General features: G+C 47.6%; 1 protein-coding gene and 1 non-coding gene across 25 annotated transcripts in view; one reads left to right on the forward strand and one right to left on the reverse strand.

Moving 5' to 3' along the window:
* The window catches only part of SLC7A6 (solute carrier family 7 member 6), a 38,889-nt gene that overhangs the window by 5,861 nt on the left and 6,063 nt on the right, over window positions 1-26,965 (forward strand). For 6 of the 24 annotated variants that reach the window (XR_010124308.1, XM_063654464.1, XM_063654451.1 and 3 more), the window contains 6 exons: window positions 6,421-6,979; window positions 18,838-18,963; window positions 21,482-21,626; window positions 22,354-22,477; window positions 22,703-22,806; window positions 25,900-25,996. Coding sequence is in view for 20 of the 24 variants with exons in the window: in XM_063654464.1 (XP_063510534.1) it covers window positions 6,457-6,979; window positions 18,838-18,963; window positions 21,482-21,626; window positions 22,354-22,477; window positions 22,703-22,806; window positions 25,900-25,996 (1,119 nt within the window). In the remaining 4 variants the exon portion in view is untranslated. Of the gene's footprint in view, window positions 1-4,696; window positions 4,784-5,529; window positions 6,195-6,394; window positions 6,980-18,837; window positions 18,964-21,481; window positions 21,627-22,353; window positions 22,478-22,702; window positions 22,807-25,899; window positions 25,997-26,965 lie in introns of those variants that run through there. The other 18 variants (XR_010124305.1, XM_063654460.1, XM_063654457.1 and 15 more) reach the window with 11 other exon arrangements.
* LOC129016470 (U6 spliceosomal RNA) lies at window positions 15,287-15,393 on the reverse strand. Its single transcript, XR_008494856.1, has one exon. It is a non-coding gene; the product is annotated as a U6 spliceosomal RNA (small nuclear RNA).

The following is a 26,965-nucleotide window of genomic DNA, read 5'->3' on the forward strand; positions in this document are numbered from 1 at the left end:
CTCCCAGGTTCAAGGGATCATCCTGTCTTAGCCTCCTGAGTAGCTGGGACTACAGGCATGCATCACTATGCCTGGCTAATTTTTATATTTTTTGTAGAGACAGGGTCTTGCTGTGTTGCCCGGGCTGGTCTCAAACTCCTGGGCTCAAGTGATTCCCCCTGCCTCAGCCTCCCAAAGTGCAGGGATTATAGGTGTGGGCCACCATGCCCGGCTTGACATTTTTACGTTTAAATATGCTATAATCCCATAATACATTACTACTATTTTTGTTTTGGGTAGTCAGTTATATTCTAAAGTTATTAAAAGTGAGCAAAAATGTGGTTGGATGCGGTGGCTCACACCTGTAATCCCAGCACTTTGGGAGGCGGAGGTGGGCGGATTACCTGAGGTCGGGAGTTCGAGACCAGCCTCACTAACATGGAGAAACCCCATCTCTACTAAAAATACAAAATTAGCTGGGGCCGAGCGTCGTGGCTCACACCTGTAATCCTAGCACTTTGGGAGGCCGAGGCGGGCGGATCATGAGGTCAAGAGATCAAGACCATCCTGGCCAACATGGTGAAACCCCGTCTCTACTAAAAATAAAAAAATTAGCTGGGTGTGGGGGCATGTGCCTGTAATCCCAGCTACTCATGAGGCTGAGGCAGGAGAATTGTTTGAACTTGGGAGGCAGAGGTTGTGGTGAGCTGAGATCGAGCCACTGCACTCCAGCGTGGGCAACGAGCGAAACTCCGTCTAAAAAAAAAAAAGAGCAAAAATATGTATTTAAAAAATATTTACCTACGCTATTTGATATTGTCCCACAGGTTGATGTTCTGTTCTATTTTTTCACTTTTTCCATTTTGACCCTTTTGGTTTTCATCTCACTGCTAAAGTTCCACATTTGTTCTGCATGCTGTTCAACTTTTTCAGTAGAGCCTTAAATGTATCAAACACAATTATTTTAAATTCCTTGTTTGATGTTTCCATTATCTGGGTCATCTCTCAGTATGGTCCTATTGATTACTTTACCTCTTGATAGTGAGTTGTTTTTCTTGCTTTTTTTGTGTTGCTTGTAACTTGTTACTGATTGCCAGATACCGTATGTGGAACAGTAGATACTGAGGTATACAGTATTTATTTTGGGAACTGGGTACAGCTCTTCTTTGCTAGACTGTTTGTATGGGAGTTTGAACTCCTAGTCAGGAGACAGTTGTGTTTGGGTGTTATTGTTGCTATGGTTACGTTAGGTGCACCAATGGCTTCAAATTCTTCTCATGTTTCCTTGCCAGCTTACGGTTGGTTTGCTGGAGGGAGGCTTTTTCTCAGTGGTTATCCTCCATCCATACCCTCAGCTTATTAGCCGGGCATGGTAGTGCACACCTGTAGTCCCAGCTACTCGGGAGGCTGAGGCAGGAGAATCCCTCGAACCCAGGAGGCAGAGGTTACAGTGAGCCAAGATTGTACCACTGCACTCCAGCCTGCGTGACAAAGCAAGACTGTCTCAAAAAGAAAAAAAAGAAAGAAAAAAGGTCTCACTCGGTCATCTCACTCTGTCACCGAGGCTGGAGTGCCAGTAGTGCCATCATGGTTCACTGCAGCCTCCAAACTCCTGAGCTCAAGCTTACCTCTTAGCTTTCTGAGTAAATAGCTGGGGCTATAGGCGTGTGCCATCATGCCTTGCTACTTTTAAATTTTTTTTTGTAGAGATGGGGTCTTGCTATGTTGCCCAGGCTGGTCTCGAACTCTTGGCCTCAAGTTCCTCCAGCCTTAGCCTCCAGAGTAGCTGAGATTACAGGTGTAAGCCACTGCGTCCAGCCACCCTTAGCTTTAGGATTTCTCTGTGCACCTATGCCTCAGTGCACAGTCTCAGTGGTAGACTACTGTTGCTTGTTCTTGGGTGCTTGCTAACCTGGTGGTAGGGAGTAGGGATTTCTCTGTTGTCTGGTTCAGCCTCAGTCTTAGGCAGGCCCTGTTTGTTTCCCTGGGTCTTGGGAGTGGATCTTTCTGGGTGCTCCTGCCCTTTTCCCAGGAGAAAGACACCTCCAGTGGTCTTGCCCAGAATTTCCTGCCCCTCCTCCAGGCATAGAGTTTTTTTTTCTTTTATCCTGCCCCAGCTGCCTCAGGAGTGACAGAGTTTGCTGCCCTTTCCCAGGGGTTTATGGTTTTTATTCTTTAGAGGAGAAAGGTATAGGTTGGCCTTTGTATTTTCCCTCCCATAAGCCAGCACTACCAAGAGAGGTTTTCTCAGGTTACTTGCCCAGTATTTCTTTTGAGTAACCACTGAGGTCTATGGAAAAAACCTGAGTGTCTGTGGCTCTCACTAACCCACACTTGACATTTGGTAATTTTTAAAAAAATTTACTTGAATTCTTCTGACTCACCTAAATGGTGGTCTTATCTTTCTCCCACTGCCACAGGTGAGCCAGACCTTGTATCTCTCTATCTCCTTGGAGGTGGCCATCTTTCCATCAGTTTCAATCTAGTTGGTTGCCCTGTAACTTCAGCTTTCTGATGGCTCCAAGAAAAATTGTTGTCACTGGAGTGAGAATGTGCTATCCATCCTGAGTGGAAGCTGGAAGTTGAGGACTTTCCATTTTATATTAGATTTTTTTTTTTTTTTTGAAAGAGTCTTGCTGTGTCGCCCAGGCTGGAATGCAGTGGCATGATAATGGCTCACCGCAGCCCCGACCTCCTTGGCTCAAGAGATACTCCCACCTTGGCCTCCCAAGTAGCTGGCATGTGCCACCGTGCCCGGCTAATTTTTATATTTTTTGTAGAGATGGGGTCTTGCTGTGTTGTCCAGGCTGGTCTCGGACTCCTGGGCTCAAGCAATCCTCTTGCCTCAGCCTCCCAAAGTGCTGGATTACAGGTGTGGACCACTGTGCCTGGCCTCGTTTTTTCTTATTTCATTTTTTTGTAGAGACGGAGCCTCCCTATGTTGCCCAGGCTACTCCTGAACTCCTGGCTTCAGGCGATCCTCCAGCCTTGGTCTCCCAAAGTACTAGGATTATAGGTGTGAGTCATCATGTCTGGTCCCATTTTATTTGTGCTTTTTGTTGTTTGTTTTTTGAGACAGGGTCTCTGTCACCCAGGCAGGAGTGCAATAGTGTGATCATGGCTCACTGCAGCCTCAACCTTCTTGGGCTCAGGTGATCCTCCCACTTCAGCCTCCTGAGTAACTAAGACTACAGGTGTGTGCCACCATGCCCAGCTAACTTTTGTAGTTTTTTGGTGTAGACAGGGTTTTGCCATTGCCCAGGCTGGTCTCCTGGGCTCAAGTGATCCACCTGCTTTGGCCTCCCAAAGTGCTGGGATTACAGGTGTGCACCACTGTGCCCTGCCAAGGTGAAGTTTAGATATGGACAGAAGGTAAGGGATGGTCTTGGGGTTGTATGTGTAGCTAAGCCAGCCTGGGACTTAGTCATGTGCTCTTGGGAGCTGCTAGGGTTACATCACAATTTTGCTCATAGGTGTTTAGCAAAGAGGTAGGAACTTTAATTACTTTTGCCAAGGACAGGCTCTTGATAACAATTGCATTTTTCTTTTCTTTTCTTTTTTTTTTTTGAGACAGAGTCTTGCTCTGTCACCAGACTAGAGTGCAGTGGCGCTATCTTGGCTCACTGCAACCTCCGCCTCCCAGGTTCAGGTGATTCTCCTGCCTCAGCCTCCTGAGTAGCTGAGACTACAAGTGCATGCCACCACGCCCAGCTAAATTTTTTTGTATTTTTATTAGAGATGGGGTTTCACCATGTTGGCCAGGATGGTCTCAATCTCTTGGCATTGTGATCTGCCCGCCTCAGCCTCCCAAAGTGCTGGGATTACAGGCGTGAGCCACTGCGCCCAGCATGCATTATGTTACTGAATGAAGATAAAGAAGCCTGGCATGGTGGCTCACACCTGTAATTTCAGCACTTCAGGAGGCCAAGGTAGGAGGATCAGTGGAGGCCAGGAGTTCAAGACCAGCTTGGGCAACATAGTGAAACACTGTCTCTACAAACAAATTTAAAAAATAAATACATACATACATACATAAATAAATAGCTGGGCATGGTGGCGAGCACCTTTAGTCCTAGCTACTCATGAGGCTAAGATAGAGGACTGATTGAGCCTAGGAGTTGGAGGCTGCAGTGAGCTATGATTGCATGATTGTACTCCAGCCTGGGTGACAAACTGAGACCTTGTCTCTTGAATAAAAAAGAGAGAGAGAGACTGAAAGAGAAAGAAGTCTTATCTGCCTTCAGTTGTGTGTGATTCTGCTACTCTCCTTGGCTGAAGGAATCCTTAACCTTCCAGCAGGAACCTTATCTTTCATTCAGGTGCTGCGACTGAAATCCTAGGCATGAGGTCTTGTGGGGCTGTGACTGTGCCCCACCTCTCTAAATAAGGCCACTGGGTAGTTTCACCAGTGTATTTGACAAACCTGATAAAGCCATATCAGCGACACCAGTGCCAGGTTTTATGAATACAAAGGGAATACCTAGTAACCCCAATACCTCCTCCCAGCTAGAGTCTGATAGAATAGGGGGAGCTGTATTGGTCACTGGGGTCAGATTTCTCTGCTTGTCTCCGTGTTGACTTGGGTAGAAAAGGCATCCTAGGTCTCTTTGCACCTGGCTCTTATGTGAGACTATAGGCTCCCCAGCTGTATACTGGTTTTGTTCTAATGGATGCCTGGGCTTACCTGACAGGCACATGAAAACAAATATGTTTCCAGGTGCCTGCGCAGGAAACCTGCATGGCTTGGTGCCAGAGTGAGAGCAAAAGTGGTGCTGCCTTAAAGCTCAGCCTCACTGAAGCAGAGGTAGGCTGCCTCCACTCCTGGGACTTGAGAAAGGCTTCACTAGGGCCTGGGAGGAGCTTTTTTACTTGGGCTCAGGTCCGGACTTGAAGGGGTTTGGGACAGGGAAGGCAGGAGTTTTGGGTGGGGACTGTGGAGATCAGCATTTTCCCTAAGAACTACTCACTCTTGACTCTCTGTGGTTTCCTTGCTCTGAGCTCCATGAGGCCAGGTTCGGGCACATCACATACACATTTGTTGAACAGATAAGAGACTTCTGGAAAGATGATGTGCTTGCCGATCCTGTTCCTATTGCTGATTCTTGGAGGTTATCTCTGTGACCTTAAAGGACTAACTGGTGGATTGGAATCAGATGGGCCACCAGATTTCTTCTGAAGATGAGATGGGATCAAGGGATTGGAAGTGTGACTGGCACAGGAGTTGAGGGAGGGAGAAGATCACGCTGGGTGCAGGGTCAGGAAGGTGCTTATTTTCCTTTGATAGATTCTGGGTCCTTCATAGGTAGGTTAATGTGGAATCCAACATGAGGGGCATGCTGGGGGAGAAAGCAAATACGCCAATGGCAAATTAGCCCTGGGTTAGGATGCCCCTGGATGTCCTCTCTCCACCCTGTCTTATTACATAACCCTTCTCTTTTGGGTACTTTGGAAAAAGAAAGATGTGGAATGGGCAAGCAGCAACATGGGAGAGTAAAGTAGGTGTTGCAGACACAGTGATACACAGACGTGTATTTTTTTTTTTTTTTTGAGACCGAGTCTCGCTCTGTCGCCAGGCTGTAGTGTAGTGGCGTGATCTTGGTTCACTGCAACCTCCGACTCCCTGGTTCAAGTGATTCTCCTGCCTCAGCCTCCTGAGTGGGGATTACAGGTATGTGTCACCACGCCCAGCTAATTTTTGTAGGTTTAGTAGAGATGGGGGTTTCACCATTTTGGCTAGGATGGTCTCGATCTCCTGACCTTGTGATCCGCCCGCCTCGGCCTCTCAACATGCTGGGATTACAGGTGGGAGCCATTGCGCCCGGCCAGGTGTGTATTTTCATTAGGGACTTCCCCTTGGTTTAGTCACTACAATGATGATATGCCCCTGTCTTAGCATAATTCCTCACCCTTCCCATCACCTCCTCATGTTCTGTACTGGCCTGAGAGTAGCTGCAGATGTCTCCATGTCTCGCTGGACATTGCAGAAGTCCCAGTTTACGTTTGGGTAGAGGTGAGTGGGCAGGATTACCTGAGTATGGACAGTGAGAAGCCTTTTAGCTGGTGATGACTGTGTACCAGGTGCAGGGACTCTGGTCTTCTCTGCAGGGCAGGTTTGTGGATTTTAAGCTGGTGAGAACAGAGCAGAAATCTATAACTCAAGGAGAATCCAATCGTTGGACAAATTTAATGCTAGCCTACTCTGGGCTGCAAGACAGGTATTTGTCATCGGAAGTCATCATCACATCATGCGTGAGCTCTCATGGCATCTTTCTTGGGAGCAGTGAAGGTCTACCCACTTCAATTTCCCTGTGTCCTATGGTGGGAACTGAGACAGGCCTATTGTCATTAGTGCTGTGTGCATGGCATGCTGTCCCTAAATAGGAAGAGGGCAGAGCCTCACCAGCTCCTGCCCTAGACTGACATACTTGTATTCTTTGCCAGGCCACAGTAAACACAGGTGTGCAGGAACCGTTTGTCATGGAAGCCAGGCAGCCTGGGAGGCCCACACCCACCTACCATCTTGTCCCTAACACCAGCCAGTCCCAGGTGGAAGAAGATGTCAGCTCGCCACCTCAAAGGTCCTCTGAAACTATGCAGCTGAAGAAGGAGATCTCCCTGCTGAATGGGGTCAGCCTGGTGGTGGGCAACATGATCGGCTCAGGGATCTTTGTCTCACCCAAGGGTGTGCTGGTACACACTGCCTCCTATGGGATGTCGCTGATTGTGTGGGCCATTGGTGGGCTCTTCTCTGTTGTGGGTGCCCTTTGTTATGCAGAGCTGGGGACCACCATCACCAAGTCGGGAGCCAGCTACGCTTATATTCTAGAGGCCTTTGGGGGCTTCATTGCCTTCATCCGCCTGTGGGTCTCACTGCTAGTTGTTGAGCCCACCAGTCAGGCCATCATCGCCATCACCTTCGCCAACTACATCATCCAGCCGTCCTTCCCCAGCTGTGATCCCCCATACCTGGCCTGCCGTCTCCTCGCTGCTGCTTGCATATGTAAGTAGGGGCTGAGATTGAGAGGATGTTGGGGGGTGGGGGGGTACCATAATAATGGTACTTTAGGCCAGGCGCGGTGGCTCATGCCTATAATCCCGGCACTTTGGGAGGCTGAGGTGTGGGTTGGGAGCCTCGAGGCTCCCAATTACCTGAGGTTGGGAGCTCGAGACCAGCCTGACCACCATGGAGAAACCCCGTCTCTACTAAAAAAACAAACATAGCTGGGCGTGGTGGCGCATGCCTGTAATCCCAGCTACTTGGGAGGCTGAGGCAGGAGAATTGCTTGAACCCGGGAGGCGGAGGTTGTGGGGAGCGGAGATCATGCCATTGTACTCCAGCCTGGGCAACAAGAGCAAAACTCTGTCTCCAAAAAAAAAAAAAAAAAAAAAAAAGATACTTTATATTTGAATAGCATATTTTGCATTTTGGAGGGGAGGGAGGTTTCTTACCTTTTGAGGAAGTAATTTTACCAGTCATTTGGTCCTGAGAGATAAGTAAGCACAACGGATGGGGATGGGAGAAGTTTGAATCTGTTCATGGCTTTTGGTGCCTCATATTCCTCCTCTCTTGGCTGCCCTTGTTCTGTATTGTGGTCTGTGTGACAGGTTGGGGCATGTCTTTTATTTGTCTCGACAGCTGTTTTGATTGAAGTCAACATCGCTAGTTGTAAGCCCAGAAAAAAACCCCACCAGTGTTGAGGCCTTTATTCTGTTGCTAAAGGAAAAAAAAAAAAAAGAGTTATTTTATTTCCCAGATTTTTATCTTAAACCAGTTAAAGTCATCAGTGAGAAAATAGGCTTCACTAGACTGTGGGAGTCCTACGGTGGTAAACCTCAGGCCCACAGGACCCTTTCCTGTCTGCCGTTGCTGCTCTTTGTGGCTTGCTCTGAGCAGCAGGTACAACAACAAAACACCTTTTCTTCCTAGTGTATCAGACTTCTTTACACTGACTTTGTAAACAAGCTCTGCCTGCGGCCACATTTGAGTTTCTGCAGATAGAACCTGAGAGATCTCAGTTGATCCCTCTTTATTTTCCTTTTTCTCTTACAGGGTAGTAAGAGAAAAGATTGCTGTGAATTTACCCAGCCTTGCAGAACTAGTGTTTTAAATGAGAAAGGCCCAGAATTCTATGTTCCTTAGCACTGTACTGCCAGAGGTACTTAATAATATTCTGTTCTTTCCACATCTCTGCTTGCAAAAGCATTGGCAGTATATGCAGTTTATCCAGTGTTAAAAATAGCCTGAGAGTACCTTGGAGTTAGCAATAAAGGACTGTAGAATACCCATGCCTCTTGACTTTATGGAAATTGTTAAAGACAAATTAAAGGGAAAACCCTCCATATTCCTTGGGATAGTGAGGGGGAAACAGATACCCTTAGGATTAGGGAAGGCGGCTGCTCAGCTATATGTCTGATAGGCTTTGGCTAGGGAGACTCTGGTCTGACTGAGCTTTCTAAAAAAGGGAATAATTTTCTGATTATAAAATATGTTTATTAGGCCAGGCATGGTGGCTCACGCCTGTAATCCCAGCACTTTGGGAGGCTGAGGTAGGAGGATTGCTTGAGCTCAGGAATTTTGAGACCAACCTGGGCAACATGGTGAGACCCTGTCTCTATAAAAAATCAAATTAGCTGGGCATGTTGGTGTGTGCCTGTGGTCCCAGCAATTCAGGAGGCTGAGATGGGAGGATCTCTTGAGCCCGGGAGGTCGAGGCTACAGTGAGCTATGATCACGCCACTGCACTCCAGCCTGAGTGACAGAGCAAGACCCTGTCTCCAAAAAAACAAAACAAAACAAAAAAACCTCACAAAGCATGTTTATTTAGAAAATTAAATTACTCTTAAGTCATCCAAAATCTATCACCAAAAGAAGAGTACTTTTTTTTTTGAGATGGAGTCTTGCTCTGTCACCCAGGCTGGAGTACAATGGCATGATCTCAGCTCACTGAAACCTCTGCCTCCTGGGTTCAAACGATTCTCTTGCCTCAGCCTCCCGAGTAACCGGGATTACAGGCGCCCGCCACCACGCCCAGCTAATTTTTGTATTTTTAGTAGAGAGGGGGTTTCACCATGTTGGTCAAGCTGGTCAAGAAGAGTACTTTTATTTAATTATTTATTTTTGTGAGACGGAGTCTCGCTCTGTCGCCCAGGCTGGAATGCAGTGGCGCTATCTCGGCTCACTGCAAGCTCCGCCTCACTGGCTCACACCATTCTCCTGCTTCAGCCTCCCGAGTAGCCGGGACTACAGGCGCCCGTCACCACGCCCGGCTAATTTTTTGTATTTTTAGTAGAGACGGGGTTTCACCGTGTTAGCCAGGATAGTCTCGATGTCCTGACCTCATGATCCGCCCGCCTTGGCCTCCCAAAGTGCTGGGATTACAGGTGTGAGCCACTGTGCCCGGCCTTGTATTATTTTTTAATTAAAAAAAATTTTTTTTTCAGATGGAGTTTCGCTCTTGCTGCCCAGGCTAGAGTGCAATGGCATGATCTCAGCTCATTGCAACCTCCGCCTCCTGGGTTCAAGCGATTCTCTTGACTCAGCCTCCCGAATAGCTGGGATTTCAGGCATGTGCCACCACACCTGGCTAATTTTGTATTTTTAGTAGAGACAGGGTTTCTCCATGTTGGTCAGGCTGGTCTTGAACTCCTGACCTCAGGTGATCTGCACACCCGGCCTCCCAAAGTGCTGGGATTATAGGTGTGAGCCCCTACGCCTGGCCTATTATTATTATTATTATTATTATTATTTTATTTTTTTTTTTTTTGAGACTGAGTCTTGCTCTGTCGCCTAGGCTGGAGTACAGTGGTGCGATCTCTGCTCACTGCAACCTCTGGCTCACTGCATCCTCTGCCTGCCGGGTTCAAGAGATTCTCCTGCCTCAGCCTCCCGAGTAGCTGGGAATATAGGTGCGCACCACTATGCCCAGCTAATTTTTGTATTTTTAGTAGAGATGGGGTTTCACCATGTTGGTCAGGATGGTCTTGATCTCTTGACCTCGTGATCTGCCTGCTTTGGCCTCCCAAAGTGCTGGGATTACAGGCGTGAGCCACCATGCCCAGCCATAAGTACCTTTTGAGGTCATCTTTTCTTGTAAGTTGTACACTGCTTTATAAAATTAAAAAAAAAAATTAATATTGGCTGGGCATGGTAGCTCATGCCTTTTGTAATTCCAGCACTTTGGGAGGCTGAGGAGGGAGGATCACTTGAGCACAGGAGTTTGAGACCAGCCTGGGCAACAAAGCAAGACCCCACCTCTAAAAAAAAAATAATTAGCCAGGCATGGTGGCGGTGGCAGTGGTGTGCATCTGTAATCCTAGCTACTCGGGAGCCTGAGGAGGGAGGATCCCTTGAGCCCAGAAATTCAAGGTTGCAGTGAGCTATGATCATGCCACTGCACTCCAGCCTAGGTGACGGAATGAGACTTTGTCTCAAAAAAAATTTCATATTTAATCTCTTTCATCAAATACTCTTAGAAAACATGGTTTGAAGATACATAAGCAATCTCCAGGCAGTATAGTATAGTGGTTGGGACTGCAGGCCTCCATGCCAGACTGGATTTAATTTTCAGCTTTATCATTGACCAACTGTTGATCTTGGGGAGTTAACTAATTGCTGCCTCGATTTTCTCTTTTATTTTTATTTTTTGAGACAGAGTCTTGCTTTGTTGCCCAGGCTGGAGGGCAGTGGCTCAATCTTGGCTCACTGCAACCTCCGCCTCCCAGGTTCAAGTGATCCTCCTGCCTCAGCCTCCCAAATAGCTGGGATTACAGGTGCGAGCTACCATGCCTGGCTAATTTTTATATTTTTAGTAGAGATGGGGTTTTACCATGTTGGCCACACTGTTCTCGAACTCCTGAGCTCAAGTGATCTGCCCACCTTGGCCTCCCAGAGTGCTGGGATCATAGGTGTAAGCCTGTAAGTGTGGGCCGGCCAGCCTCTTTCATTCAACATGTACTTTCATCCAGATTCCTCGGGATCTGAATTCCTGCAGGCTTTCTATCCTAGAAGCACTGGCTTTTCCAGAATCCAGGCCTGAGGGCAAGAACTTGCTTGTCATAGTAATGGCTAAGTCATAAAACCATATTCTCTTCCGACTAGGGTAGGCTTTAGGGTTCAGCTTACTTCCCTTCTTGGAACTTAGGTTGCAGTATCAGGCTTTCAACAGAGCTAGGATATGCTGAGAGAGTCTTCTTGAGTAGAGGCGGCAGTGGGAACAACATGGTTTCAGGAGACATAAATTGCATGAAACCAATTAGGTTATTTAGGGGGAAAAAAACGAAAGGTCTGCACTGAATCTAGGGTAAGACTTTGGTAGGATAGGAGAATTAAGTTAGTCTTGAAACTGAGGCATGAGAGGGGTCCGGCTTGTTGGTTGGGAGACTGCGTAAACAAGTTATAGCCATGCCATTCTAGACACTTCCATCCTAGAAGGGATGGCCCAGGAAGTCTGTATATAACCAACTCTAGGGCAGAGGCTGCAAGCTGGTGACCTGTGAGCCAGACTTGGGCCCCAGAGATAGATTTGTTTGGTTTGTGGTGTTGTAAATAATTTTGAATTAGTTGCCAACATTTGAAAATCAGGACTTGCCTTTTCTCTTGAAAAATCAAAAGTTCGGGCATCGTTGGACCCAAATTCCTGCCCAGTAAAATAAGCTGGATTTCAGTAGTCGTAGCTCCTTTAAAAAAAAAAATTTTTTTTTTTGTTTATTTAAAAGGAGTATCCCTATGTTGCCCAGGCTGGTCTCAAACTCCTGGCTCAAGTGATGCTCCCGCCTCAGCCTCTCCAAGTGTTGGGATTACAGGTGTGAGCCGCTGTGGAGGGCTATGGCTTTTTTTTTTTTTTTTTTTTTGAGATGGAGTCTCGCTCTGTCACGCAGGCTGGAGTGCAGTGGTGCGATCTCGGCTCACTGCAAGCTCCGCCTCCCAGGTTCACGCCATTCTCCTGCGTCAGCCTCCTGAGTAGCTGGGACAACAGGTGCCTGCCACCATGCCTGGCTAATTTTTTGTATTTTTAGTGGAGACGGGGTTTCACCATGTTAGCCAGGATGGTCTCGATGTCCTGACCTCGTGATCCGCCCACCTCGGCCTCCCAAAGTGCTGGGATTACAGGTGTGAGCCACCGGGCCCGGCCGGCTGTGGCTCCTTTTAAATGGAGTATGGAATCCCCAATCCACTGTAGTTCTCCACTTCTTGTATTATACCCAGACTTTTTTGCCTTTGCTCACTCATATTACTTTCCTGGCCTCTGAAGGCACTGCACTTTCAGATCCTGGCTTTCTGGCTATACCCCATCCCATTCCCAGGTTATACTGGCAAGGAGATCCAAGCAGCTTTTTGCAGATTTCAGGCTATTTTATTTCACCTACTAATTATCCTAGTACAGTGATTCTCAGCCAGAGGGAAGTTTATCTTCCAGGAGACATTTAGCAATATCTGGAGACACTTTTGGTTGTCACAACTCCTGGGAGGGGGTGCTTTTTGCTTCTAATGGTAGAGGTCAGGGGTGCTGCTGAACATACCACCATGCACAGAACAGCTTCTCACAATAAAGACTTACTTGGCCTAAAATGTCAATAGTGCTGAGGTTGAGAAACTCTGTCTTAAGGGTGCACTCTGTTCATATGTGTCCTGGGGTTTTGGAATCTTATGTGGTGAGGCAGGGCCACAGGCTGCTGACTGAACTCAGTAAGTTTAGGGGCTCATACTCACTTGTGGGACTAATGGGGAGAAATGTTGGTTCTTGAGGTAGGTACATAGGGTCTCCTCTGCCTAGGTGACCAGCAGGATTCACAGTAACCCAGGTGCCCGTATTATAAGAGTACTTGATTTGACTGCAGAAGGGTGATGTTTCTGCCTTGGGTGTTGTCAGCCCATTTAGCTTTGTGGGCTTTGACCTTGGGATCCTCCCTCTTGTGTAGGCTCATACACATCAATGGAAAATATTTGCTTTGAAGATTTCAACATGGAAGTAGTTCATTGCTGACACAGCAGCATCAAAGCCCAGCGCCTGCTCACAGCTGAGACTCCATTCCCCCTGAGTTTGTTTGGCAAGGGTGACAGTGAGCAGGAGGAAGAGAAGGAGGGAGACTGGGAAGGATGAGACTGGAGAGAAGAAGAAACACTGTATGATCCCTGAGTATCCATTGTTTCCATGCTTTCCTGCTCTCTTGGACCCAGGCCTGGTCAGAGTTCTCAGTAGAAAAGATACGCTCCTCATTTTGGCTAGTTGCTATGGACAGACAGCTTTCTTGTTCTGAGAGTGATACGGGGCTAGGGAGGACTGGGTCTTGATCATAGTTGTTTCAAGACTCCAACCCTATATATAGTTTGAATGCTTTCATAATGGGACTAAATGTATTTGTGTAATTAAAAACAAAGACACTGGCCAGGCTCAGTGGCTCATGCCTGTAATCTCAGCAGTTTGGGAGGCCAAGGCAGGAGGATCACTTGAGCCCAGGAGTTCATGACCAGTCTGGGCAACATAGCAAGAACTCGTCTCTTAAAAAACAAAATAAAACAAAAAACCACAAAAAAAAAAAACAAGGATACTTTAAAAAAAGACACATACATTACATATTTATATACATCCTAGGAGGTAGCTACTGATTCTGGGATCCCCATTTGGAAGGGTTTACCTCCTCTGGAGTGTTGGAGAGCATTTCACTCCTGAATGTCTTGTTGTCCCCTCCCTACCCTGCCTTTCTTCCTTTCTTCCTTCCACATTTTTTTTTTTAGATGGAGTCTCACTCTGTTGCCCAGGCTGGAGTCCAGTGGCGTGATCTTGGCTCACTGCAACCTCTGCCTCCCGTGTTCAAGTGATTCTTCTGCCTCAGCCTGCCGATTAGCTGGGACTACAGGCACACGCCACTATGCCCAGCTAATTATTTTGTATTTTTAGTAGAGACGGGGTTTCACCATATTGGCCAGGCTAGTCTCAAACCCTTGACCTTGTGATTTGCCTGCCTCGACCTCCCAAAGTGCTGGGATTACAGGTGTGAGCCACCGCGCCCGACCTTTCTTCCACATTTTTGTTGTTATTTTTTGTTTACAGTTGCATTCCTTTGTCCTTGAATGCCCCTTTATAACATTCAGCATGTCTGGGAGGAATTGGAAGGTTTCCCTCTGCTCTCTGTTGCCTGTGGGAAAAGAGAGTTGTGACTACTGTCAGTGTAGCTGGGAGTACAGCTTCAGATTGCCAGGCCATCTCCTCATCAGAAAGAGAGTATGAAAGGCACAGTTCTGCCAGAGGGTGCATATGTTATTCACTATTAACTTGGGTTTCAGACAACAGAAAACCTTTAGTAGCATGGCTCAAACATGTTGATGTTTGTTTCTCTCACATGTTAAAAGGAGGCAGTGTGGGTTGGATGACTTCAGTTCTTCAGGGAGCCAGGTTTATTCCTTCTTCTGTCTTCCTGCCATCCTCAGCCTGTGACTTCTAGCTGGTAGTCCAGGATGGTTACTGAAGCTCTAGCTGTCATGTCTGCACTGTAACTGACAGAAAGGACAAAGACACTGCCTGCCCCATTTAAAGACACTTTCTGAGGTCTTATGTGAAATATTAGCATACATCCCGGGAGAAAACCTGGTTGCATAGCCATACCTACCTGCAGGAGAGGCTGGGAAATGTCAGCTTTATTTTGGACAGCCATGCCTTCAGCTAAAATTTCTATTACGAAGGAAAAAGGGAAGAACAGATAGAGGAAGATAACTAGCCGTGTCTGCCACAGAGACTTTGGGGATTTGTTTCTGCTTTGGCTTTCAGTCTGGATCTGCCATTTGAGTACTCCTTTCTCAGCAATAAGCTCCCACAGAGCCTTGAAGACCCTCACATGGGTCCCACGCTCATTGGTGCAGGCTTGTCCAGCAAGGAAATGAGATCAGAAGAAGAGGGAAGGCTTGGATGTTTTAACTGTGGTAGCTGAATCTTAGCATCTGGCTTTAAGGCCCAGTTGTTGACTTTGTTTGAACTCTGATAGTTTATGGTAAGCTAGGGGGGCTGGGAGTTCTGGGAAGCAATAGAGGAGTAAGGATCAGATGGTGAAATTTTGTTTCTTAATTAGAATCAGGAGAACAGTCAAGGGACTTGGCTTCTGCTTGACTGTTCTAGGAGCTCTCTGTTCTCTGGCAGGGCTGAGAGTAGGGTGAGGCAAGCGAGGTGCCTGGGGTCAGCGTTGAAGGGCGTACTCACTCTCAGGTTCCGGCGTGTGGTTCCCTGAGAGTGAGTGCCTCCTTAAATTTTGTGCCCTAGGTGCCTCCTAGCTTCACACTGCCCTGGCTCTGCCTTCTGGTGCTACATTGTTGCTAATGAACTACTTTTATTTTTAAACAAATTCTTTTAAAATTTTTCAGGGGCCATGCTAATCTTCTTTGCATCGTTCCAATTTTAGTATATGTGCTGCTGAAGTGAGCACGAACTATTTTTATTTTTATCTAGAAAGAGGTGTATGTTCACAGTAAACCATGGTAAACCACAGAGTGGAAAAAGTCTCCCTCCCTCTCCACAGCTTTAGTCTTTCTCCCCAGAGGAGCCACTCTGACCAGGTGCTTTTGTATCCTTCCAGCTGGTCTATTGGAATGGACTCTGCAGGCATTTCCACAAGCAGCCTTCTTTATTCATTAGTTTAGCACATAGTTGAATTTCCACTGTGTGTAATATTTACCTGTGCACAGGGAGGACCAAACCTGTAGGACATTTATGGCAGGAGAGGAGGAAGGAGAAGGATCAGAAGTGAGACCCAGTGCTTGTTAGTGGGTCTGAGGAGTGTATCAGCTTCTCTTTCCCTGGGAGCTGCAAACCAGAAGCACAGTTAGTACTGCCAGGATATTGTCAGACAGTCTCTTTCTCCATGTTTATTTCCACCTTTTTGTGTTTCTCTCCTTTTGTCCTCCTCTCTCTGTCTCTGCCTCCTTGTCTCTTATCTCTCACCCCTCTGTCTCTGTCTTCTGTGTGTTTTCTCGTCTTTCTTTTTTTTCTTTTTCTTTTTTTTTTTTTAGAGACAAGTTCTCACTCTGTTGCCCTGGCTGGAGTGCAGTGACTATTCACAGATGCTATTACAATGCACTATAGGCCCGGACTCCTGGGTTCAGCAGTTCTCCCACCTCAGCCTCCCACACAGTTGGGACTCCAGGTGTGCACCGCTGCCCCGGCCCCTGTCTGTCTTTTTGTCTAAGCTGCATGCCCTCCCACTTCTGCTTCTTTTTGTGTTCTGCTTCCTTCCTCTACTTACGGTTTCTGTCCCTTTGTTACTAAGGGCTTGTATGTGACTTTGACTTGCTGTAGCTCCTGACCCTTCTGCCCATTACTGTTGGATTCAGTTTCTTGGTATTCCAACTCTGTGTTTCTGGGAGAGGCAATATAACAGGCTCAACTTGGGTCCAGTGTCTGGCTCCATCAGTCATGATAGGGAAGGGGGAGCAATTCCCAAGAAGGAGCTGGGCAGGTACTTCAAAACATGGCTACTGTACTGTATAGGGGCCTATGGATTACTGGCACCTATTAACTAGGTAATCCTTATGTTAGCTGATTGAGGCTTAACCCCATACAGGTAGCTTTGATCATCAGGGTAGGTCCCTGGGAAGACCTGCCAGCAGCATGCATTTCTTTGGGCTGCTTCTTCCCTCCCATTTGACCACTGTCCCCCTACTCCCACATCATGATTGACTAGTAAGCACCTGTGTTAACTTGCCAGTGTACTGAGTGAAAGCTCTTTGAAGCCATTGAGCCTGCCACCTGCCACCTGTGTTCATTTTCACAGGCTGGCCGTAGGCACTTCTCTCCATTTGAATGGAAGAATATCCAACTTTCTGACAATTTGCCTTGCCCCAGGGAATTGGAAGTTAGAGTGAAAATCTTACCACCTTGGTTCCAACCAGGGTTTATCAGTGCCCCTCTTTGCTTGGTGATGAGCTTAAGAAAACAACATGGCCAGGCGCAGTAGCTCATGCCTGTAATCCTAATACTTTGGGAGGCTGAGGCAGGAGGATTGCTTGAGCCCGGGAGTTCCAGACCAGCCTGGGCAACATAGCAAGACCCCTGTCTCTACAAAATATTTTTTTTTTAATTAGCTGGGTGTGGTGGTGTGCACCTGTGGTCCCAGCTAATAGGAGGTTGAGGTGGGAAGATCACTTGAGCCCTGGACATCGAGGCTGCAGTGAGCTGTGATCGCACCCACTCCAGCCTGGGTGACAGAGCAAGACCCTGTCTCAAAAAAAAAAAAGAAGAAGGAGAGAAAGAAAATAAAATGATATACTGCTGTTACCTTCTGAGAATTTGTGATCTTGGGAGAAGCATGACCCAATCACCTGAGGGAGAGACTTGAGACAGGTGTCTACATCACAATAGCATAGACACTAACCTGTGCTAAGAAGCAGGAATGCCATGTGGTTCAGGAGAGAAAGAGCTCAGAGAGGGGCTGGGTGGTGTATTCAGAGAAGGTTTTACAGAGGAAGAGGAAGCGGGGGCTGAACTAGACCTTGAAAGTGGGAGTTGCTGTTGGCTATGGCAGGAAGAGGAGGGGAGGACATTTCTTTTTATGTGTGCGTACGGTGCGAATAAGAGAGAGAGTCTGGCTGAAGGAGAGAGTGCAAAGTGGGTAGGAGTAAGTGGAGTTGGCCTAGAGGATGGGCCCAAAAGATTTTGTAGTAAGATTTGAGGTGCACCTAAAAGTTCTATTTTTGGATGCTAGAGACAGTACTCACAGATGTCACTGCGTTCCTTCCTGCTGGATATTGCTCTTATGTCGTCCCCATGGATCAGTCATTGTTTAGCAGGAGCAAAGTGCCGGGGCTCTCAGCACAGGGCCCAGATGTCACTGAGGTGTGTGAGGAGCTAGAACTTAAGGCCACGTGAGCCTAGGGAGTACTCGAGTGGGTGCACTTCTCCATGGACTTCATTGAGAATTGGGAGGTATAGGTAGGAATGAGGGTGGAAGCGATCAGTGGGCTTGGGAATGTGAACTTAGAAATGGTAGTTAGCTTCTCTCAGCCTCAGTTTCCTCATCCATAAAATGGGAATAGGAATATCTGTATTTTGGAGTCGTGAGAATTGATGGAGAGGTGTATGTGAAATTGTCAGGCATATAACAGACTTTTCTTTTTCTTTTTTTTTTTTTTTTTTTTGAGACAGGGTCTTACTCTGTCATCAGGCTGGAGTGCATGGCTCACTGCTGCCTCAATCTCCTAGGCTCAAGTGACCCTCCCTCCTCAGCCTCCTGAGTAGCTGGGACTACAGGTGTGCACCACCACGCCCAGCTAATTTTTATATTTTTTGTAGGGACAGAGTTTCTCCATGTTGCCCAGGCTGGTCTATAACTCCTAGGCTCACATGATCCATCTGCCTCAGTTTCCCAAAGTGCTGGGATTACAGGTGTGAGCCACTGCACCTGGCCTCATTTTTACACTTAATGCAAAACACTGTCTCTCTAATTTCTTAGATAACCTGCCATCTACATTCAAATTTACCTCACTTACTGATGAATTTCTTTTGGCCATGAAGAGGTCTTGTGTCTCCTGTGGTTTGGAACCTTGGGAGTCTGGGTGGGAAAGAGTGGGTGAAATCACCCATCCCTGGGCCTGGGGGGAATTCCCAGAAATGCTGTTGGCCATCAGGATGTATAAGTATGGGTTCACGCATGCCTTCATATCCTTGAGCGCCAGTAGTGATGGAAGTGCCTGTATGCTGTCAGCTGGGGTGGGTGCAGGGTGTCCCCTCACTTGCCAGTTCGCCTTGTTCTGACTGGTCCATTGGCCCCTTTGCCTTAGGCAGGAAGGGCAGAAAGAGTGCTCTCTGTAAAGGGGGGTTGGGCCCCTGTGCCCTCAACTCAAGCCTGCCAGTGACTTTGTGGTTTTCCTCCTAGGTCTGCTGACATTTGTGAACTGTGCCTATGTCAAGTGGGGCACACGTGTGCAGGACACGTTCACTTATGCCAAGGTCGTAGCACTCATTGCCATCATTGTCATGGGCCTTGTTAAACTGTGCCAGGGTAAGTGGTGGGAAGGGGGGTACCACCAAGAGTTCCTCTGGATTCCCTGAGGAGGACATGGGGACTCTGTTAGCTTCACTGCTCAGCTGTTTCTATGTACATGCTAGCATGTGTCAGTGAGTGCAAGAGATGGGAGTAGATTTCTTTCTGGGCTTTCTGGGCCAGGCTGGCTTGGCCAAGTGGACATGAGTCAGCCTCTCCCTCAGGGCTGGTTTCCTTTGGTGGAGGCTGGGAGCATTGCAGGAAGCCAGCCAAGGGCCTAGGAGCTCCTGAAGCTTGGGTCATGATTGGGTCATAAAAGTAATCTGTGGGGATAGAGTGGCTCCTGTTTGTGGTCTGTGACTGCCAAGCTACAAGTAGGAAGACTGGGCCCTCCTTGAGACAGGTGGCAGGGTATATGGAGCTGGAAGTGGGGTATGGAAATGGGTGGTTATTTTGCAGCCTTTACTTTTCATCTGGGCTTGTGTTCAGCAATCCCTCCTCAAGTCAGCTCTCAGAAAAATATTAAAATATTGTGAAATTGGCAGTGTCTTTCCTAAATGTTGGCTTTAGAAAGCTTTTCATTCCTGGAGCAGAGAGGACTGGCAGTGAGGGTAACAGGCCTACCAAGATCTCATGAGCCCTAGAGAGGTCTTGAGGTGTCTTTAGCCACAGATATCTCAATCATTTCACAGCCCAGTTCTCTAGGTCATCAGTCCCTAAATGTGGCTGTGTACAGTCACCCGGGGAGCTGAGACCCTAATCTCAAATCTATTGGGTCACATTCTGGTTGGTTTGGAGTCTAAAAAGCTGTGCTTTTAAGAATTACCCTTGGCCCGGCGCGGTGGCTCACGCCTGTAATCCCAACACTTTGTGAGGCTGAGGCGGGCGAATCAGCGGGTCAGGAGTTCAAGACCAGTCTGACCAACGTGGAGAAACCCTGTCTCTACTAAAAATACAAAAATTGGCTGGGCATGGTGGTGCACGCCTGTAATCCCAGCTACTTAGGAGGCTGAGGCAGGAGAATGGCTTGAAAACAGGAGGCGGAAGTTGCAGTAAGCCGAGATTGTGCCACTGCCCTCCAGCCTAGGTGACAGAGCAAGACTCCGTCTCAAAAAAAAAAGAAAGAAAAGAATTGCCCTTATTGGGCTGGGCGCAGTGGCTCATGCCTGTAATCTCAGCACTCTGGGAGGCCGGGAGGCTGAGGCAGATGGATCACCTCAGGTCAGGAGTTTGAGACCAGCCTGGCCAACATGGAGAAACCCTGTCTCTACCAAAAATACAAAAAATTAGCCGGGCATGGTGGCGGGTGCCTGTAATCCCAGGTACTTGGGAGGCTGAGGCAGGAGAATCGCTTGAACCTGGGAGGCAGAGGTTGCAGTGAGCCGAGATCTTGCCATTGCACTCCAGCCTGGGCAACAAGAGCGAAACTCTGTCTCAAAAAACAGAAAAAGGAAAAGAAAAAATTGCCCTTGTTGATTCTTAGGCTGCTGGTCTAGCCCGTGTACTTATATCAAGTTAGTAGAGCTAGACACGTGGATGTCCCTGGAGGCTCGGGAGCATCCTGGGGTCAAATTGGGTTTTGAGTAATCCTCCCCTGAAGATCTGTTCCTTAGGGAACCACTGCTGTGTATGAGGATGGACACCCCTGAGGACAGGGGTCTCTATTTTCTCTTCTCTTGCTGCATAGCCAGCTCTTTTTACCACATGAGAGCTGGGTCTAGGCTTTCTTCAGGGTATGACAATGGGGTTCCTTAGAAGTCTGGGTCTTGTTAAAGACCCCAGTGTGTCCAGAGGGGTCTCTGTCCTGGGTAGCTGGGTGCTGTCCCCTGGGCTTTTGTGTCCGCAGTCTCTGAGGCCTCTGAGGAGAATGACAGGCTGGGCTGGCTCCCCAAAGGGTGGGGGTGGCTCAGGCCTAGTGAAAGATAAGGTCTCAGTTCCTCTATAGCATGTGATCTCCCCCATGCAACCATAGCTACCGCAAGTAGAGCAGCAGAGAGTCCTTCCCATGAGGCTGATAAACCGATTGACCAAATTGTGCAGTAGTCTGGTCCAAGAGAGGTAGTTCACAGGAAGGTCTAATTTTCAATGAAAAATGACTCCTTCATGTGAAACGGGGTTCTTGACATAAATAGGTAGAAGAGCTGGGGCTTGCTGTGAGATCATTTGCAGGAAATGGAAATTCTTTAGGGTTTTGGAAGAAGTATTGTCACATCAGAGGGCAGCCAGGAATGTCTTTGGTTTTTTATTGTCTAGTTTTATTAAAGGAATGTGAGCTTTCCTGAGGAAGTGGGTGGGGTGGTAAAGTGTAGGGAGCTAGTGGTTGTTGATCTTTTGGTGTTAAATTATGTTTTTTTTTTCTTTCCCCTACCTTCTTGTTTTTTCTTTCTTGTTCCTCCCCATTCCTCCTTTTTTTCATCTTCCCTTTCTCTTTCCTATTCTCCTTTTGTATCTTTCTCTTACACCTCCCATCTCCTCCTCCTTTCTCCTTTGGCCTGCTCCTTCTCTCTGAACCCCTCACCTGCCTTTGCCCCCACAGGACACTCTGAGCACTTTCAGGACACCTTTGAGGGTTCCTCCTGGGACATGGGAAACCTCTCTCTTGCCCTCTACTCTGCCCTCTTCTCTTACTCAGGTTGGGACACCCTTAATTTTGTAACAGAAGAAATCAAAAACCCAGAAAGGTAAAGGTGGGATCACACTCTCACTCCCCAGCTTGGCTGGAACTCCTGCTGATAGTGGGCGTGCCTGCCCTCATCCTTCTCCTCCTCCCTCCGACTCTCCTCCCCTCTTCTCCCTACTTCCCCCTTCTCCAGCTAGGAGGGGCTGAGGGCTAGAATGGGAGTGAGTGAAGGTAGGAAAGCCTTTGGCTCCCTGTCCTCATGTTCGCACTGGAGGATACACAGGGTCCTTCCTAGAGGAGAGGCCCTTCAGTGGGGAGCAGCAGACCCAGATGGGGTTAAGGGATTAGGAGCTTGCACCTTCAGTGGGGAGCAGCAGGCCCAGCTGGGGCAAAGGAATTAGGACCTCGGACTCTGGTGCTGACACTACAGCCCACAGAACCAAAACTTATTCTGGCCAGCTGGGTCCCCAGCCTGGCATCTAGTCCCCAGGACACTGTTCCTTGCACTGTTCCTCTGAGATCACAGATGCACGAGGATTATGAAACACAGTAGGACCCATTGGTCCTACTGTGGCAAAGATTAAATATTGATCATGCGCTGTCTTCACAGAGAAAGTTGTGTCTTTCTCAATAGAAAGAACCCAGGGTCAAGGGGAAGGTGAGCCTGCCTCAAAGACTTGGAGGCTAGTGAACTGTTAAATGTTCAGAAAATCCCAGTGGAGACTTGATAAACTTTGTTCCCAAGGAGAGGTTGGTTCTAGGTAGTCCTTTCTCACTTGTCCTGACAGAAATTTGCCCTTGGCCATTGGGATTTCTATGCCAATTGTGACGCTCATCTACATCCTGACCAATGTGGCCTATTACACAGTGCTGAACATTTCAGATGTCCTTAGCAGTGATGCCGTGGCTGTGGTGAGTCTCTTGGGATCCCCATTTGTTCATCATCTCCTGATGCTGAGCCACCCTGCACAGCTCAGTCTATCTTACTGCACCCTCCTCAGCTCTGCAGGATGAGGTCATGAGTCTAGGCCAGAGGGTGGGCTGCTTAGCAGTGATTGCATTTGTTCCGAGATTATAGTTGCAGGAGGATTATGAAACCCTGTCCATTTAAGTGCCTTTTCTGTGCCCTGCCCCCAGACATTTGCTGACCAGACGTTTGGCATGTTCAGCTGGACCATCCCCATTGCTGTTGCCCTGTCCTGCTTTGGGGGCCTCAATGCATCCATCTTTGCTTCATCAAGGTACCGTGTCTCTGTGTCACTGATAATAGACCACAATATTTCATTCTCTGGGGCTTAGGCATAAGAGTTCCTTTTTTCTCTCCTTTTCATGGGCATATAGGGGGTGTGTGTGTGTGTGTGTGTGTGTTTGGTATGTGGGCATGTACTTGCCTTTGTGCAAGTAGCACATTTGTATGCTGGTAGCTCATGTTTCCATCTGAGATGAGGACAGATTGTGTGCTGATAGCTCATGTTATGTGTTGATAGCTCATATTTATGTGCTGGTAGATCATATTTTGTGTGCTGGTAGCTCATATTTGCGTGCTGGTAGCTCATATTTATGTGCTGGTAGCTCATATTTTGTGTGCTGGTAGCTCATGTTTTGTGTGCTGGTAGCTCATGTTTATGTACTGGTAGCTCATGTTTCCATCTGAGATGAGGACAGATTGATGAAAGGTATAGGGGAGAAAGGCAACAGCTTGGAGTGGTGACTTGGGCAGGGACCAGATTCTAGGCTCCTTGTGGGTTATGCTGTAGCCCCAGGATTCATTCCTTCAGTAAATGATAACAGCACTTGCTGTGTACCAGGTATTGGTGCTATGTACAGAAAGACTTTCCCCCTCACTTCCCAGAAAACGCCGAGGCCATCAGGTCTCCTGATCTTCTCTCTGCAGACATCAGTAAGTGTGCTGGTCCTTCCTGTTGTTGCAGAGGAAGGAGCGGGTGTGCCTTTCCTGGCAGACTCTGCTACCTGGGCTCGGGGTTCCAGCACTTCCCTTCTTCTTCAGCAGTTTGCTCCATCAGTTGGCCCTTCTCTTTGGTGGGTGCTTACTTGGAGCCAGCTCTCCAATAGCTTCTCTCCTCTCCACTTAGGAGAGTCACAAAATAGCGTTTCGCGTCTCTCCTCTTCCCACTTACTGGATGTACTACTTTTTATTTTTTAAATATTTTTTTTTAGAGATTGGGGTCTCACTATGTTGTCCAGGCTGGTCTCAAACTCCTGGTCTCAAGTGATCCTCCCACCTTAGCCTCCCGAGTAGCTGGGATTAAAGGTGTGCGCCACCATGCCTGGCCCTGGATGCACTTGTGAGACAGCAGTCTGGGCTTCAACTTTCATTTATTTTCCCATCTGTTAAGTTTGGCTTCTACTACCTGAAAAATATTCTTATTAAGGCTATCTCTTTCTTAGCCTATCTTTAGTCCTCATCCTATTGGACCTCTGAAGCAAGTGATGCTGACCACTTTCCAATTTTGAAACAATTCCCATGGCTTCTATGACATAAGATACCCGAGAAGAAAGTTTCTTTCCTGATTTCTCTTCCACTCACCCTATAACTGGTGTTGTCCCCAGGGCCGGGGGTATAATAGTCATCCAATAAATATTTGCCATGTGAACAAACAGAAGCATGAAAAATAAAAGAGAGTTTTGTCACGTTCATTCTTTTTACTGGTTTTCACACACCAGTCCATGTATTGTGCCTCCCTGGGGCAACCAAAGAATTAGAGAAGTCAAGGCCTTGTAAAAGAACATAGTGTCCAGCTGGGCATGGGGCTCACGCCTGTAATCCCAGCACTTTGGGAAGCTGAGGCGAGAAGATCACCTTAGGTCAGGAGTTCGAGACCAGCCTGACCAATATGTTGAAACCCTGTCTCTACTAAAAATACAAAAAAAAAAAAAAATTAGCCGGGCATGGTGGCATGTGCTTATAGTCCCAGCCACTCGGGAGGGTGAGGCAGGAGAATTGCCTGAACCCAGGAGGTTGCAGTGAGCCGAGATCGCGCCATTGCACTCCAGCCTGGGCTACAGAGCGAGACTCCATCTCAAAAATAAAAAACGTAGTGTCATCTTCCCTCTGCTCAGCTTAGTTGTGATAGATGGACTTCTTGTCTAGCCTTTCCGTGACACCCTAGCCTCCCCCTGCTCTAGTTTGCCCTCCAGTCTGGTGTCAAATCCTGTCAGGCCCTTACCTCAAAGCCACAGCTGACTCTCTGTGTTTGTTCAGACTCCACAGTGTGGCCTTGTATGCAGGTTCTTCCCAGCACCCTCTTCTCACACAGCTTGCCCTGGGGCCCTAGGCATTCTACATCAACCTCCAAAGAGGCCACGCTCTTTCATACCTCCACACATTTTGCCTATGCACATGCTCGTTTTCTCCACCTACCGACTTGCTTCTGGAAACTCTTCTTTGCATCTCTTCTCTTGCAAAGCATTTTGGCACAAGCCTCAAGCCTAGCGAGTGAGTGTCGTGTACTCCAAGGTGATGCTGACCATGCTGGGGGGCAGTTCATTTCTGCGCCAGTCTTTTTTTGTTTGTTTTTGAGATAGAGTTTTACTCTTGTTGCCCAGGCTGGAGTGCAATGGTGCAATCTCGGCTCACTGCAACCTCCGCCTCCCGGATCCAAGTGATTCTCCTGCCTCAGCCTCTCGAGTAGCTGGGATTACAGGCATGTGCTACCATGCCCGGCTAATTTTGTATTAGTAGAGACGGGGTTTATCCATGTTGGTCAGGCTGGTCTCAAACTCCCGACCTCAGGTGATCCACCTGCCTCGGCCTCCCAAAGTGCTGGGATTATAGGCATGAGCCACCACGCCTGACCGCTGTACCAGTCTTTTTCCCAGTCGGTAGAGCTCTTTAGGTGTAGAAAGGAAGCCTGGGTTGTCTCTCTGACCCTCAGTCTTGCCTTACATCAGCTCAGGGAAAATATATGGAGGGCATGAACAGAAATCTGGCTGCCCTTTAAAAGCTATTATGTTAGCTATGAATCTGGCATGGATTGGGTGAGCCTGTTAGTGGGTGACAGCAGGGTGAGGCATCTGTTTGATGTTGGTGAGGTATCTGTGGCTGAGAGAAGAGTGGGTGTCTGGGTGATGGTGGGTGGGGCATCTGGGTAGTGGTGAGGTGCCCGGGGATGAAGAGGGAGGGAAAATCTGTAGGGAAGCGGGGGAGCGGGGAGGTTGGACTGGTGATGCACTAAGGACCTGGGATGCTCCTCGGAGGCTGCATCCTGCTTTCCTCGGGGGCTCTGAGCTGAGTTTGTCCAAGTGAGGAGTGTGGCCGTATGGCTGAGTAAAAGGAGTAAAGGATCCTGCTGACACATTTCTCATCCTTCTAGGTTGTTCTTCGTGGGCTCCCGGGAGGGCCACCTACCGGACCTTCTGTCCATGATCCACATTGAGCGTTTTACACCTATCCCTGCTTTACTGTTCAATGTAAGCTTTGCTGGGACCACGGGGCTCGGGAGGATCTGTGCGTTGCTCCTTCTGATTTGTGCTAAGTTGTTAAATAAGAGGGACCCTGAGAAAGGCCTTACTCTAAGATTCGAAAAACAGTTCATTTTTTGTTGTCATTTAGTTCTTTTATGGTTTTATTACGTTTAATTTTGGATTAATCTGGAATTTATATTATAGCATAGTATTGAGAAAGGTGGGGATTCACTTAATTTTTTCTCGAATGGCAGCCAGCTATACCAATATTGCTTACTCAACAATCCATTTTCCCAGTTTTCAAACTTTTATTATAGAAAATTAATAATAGCTAATTTTTTAGGGTCCTTAATGTATGTGCCAATTATTATTGTATGCTCCTTAAATGTGCCATCTCAACTAATCCTCCCCATCAGCACCAAGTCTCCTTGGTTTAGCTTTATACTGACTATCTGAAAACTAAAGAGGGACCAAGGGTACTTCTTTGGTTCCCCCGCCCTTGGAATTTTCCTAGCAATTCTCACATTCGTTTATTTGTCTTGATGAACTTTTCTATCATTTCATCAAAGTAAGAGAAAAATTCTCTTGATATTTTGACAGGGCCAGCATTGAATTTATAAATTTAGGAGGTTATCTGACTATAGGCACATACCACCAGGCCTGGCTAATTTATTTTTTGTAGAGATGAGGTCTCACTATGTTGCCCAGGCTGGTCTTGAGCTCCTGGGCTCCAGTGAGCTGCCACTTCAGTCTCCCAAAGTGCTGGGATTATAGGCACGAACCACCACGCCCAGCCTTCTCTTCTTAATACAGGGTTCTCCCTTATCTCCACAGAATGAGCTATTTTGTTTTAAATCCTTTGTTGATAATTTGTAATGAAAAGATTATTGAAGTTTAAACACATTTGACCTTGTCCCAGGACTCTAGACCCTGATCCTTGTCTTCTAGGATTCTTTTGTTCCAGAGGCTAATGCT

The sequence above is a fragment of the Pongo pygmaeus genome, chromosome 18 (genome assembly GCF_028885625.2).
Source record: "Pongo pygmaeus isolate AG05252 chromosome 18, NHGRI_mPonPyg2-v2.0_pri, whole genome shotgun sequence".
In the NCBI taxonomy this organism is placed as follows: domain Eukaryota; kingdom Metazoa; phylum Chordata; class Mammalia; order Primates; family Hominidae; genus Pongo; species Pongo pygmaeus.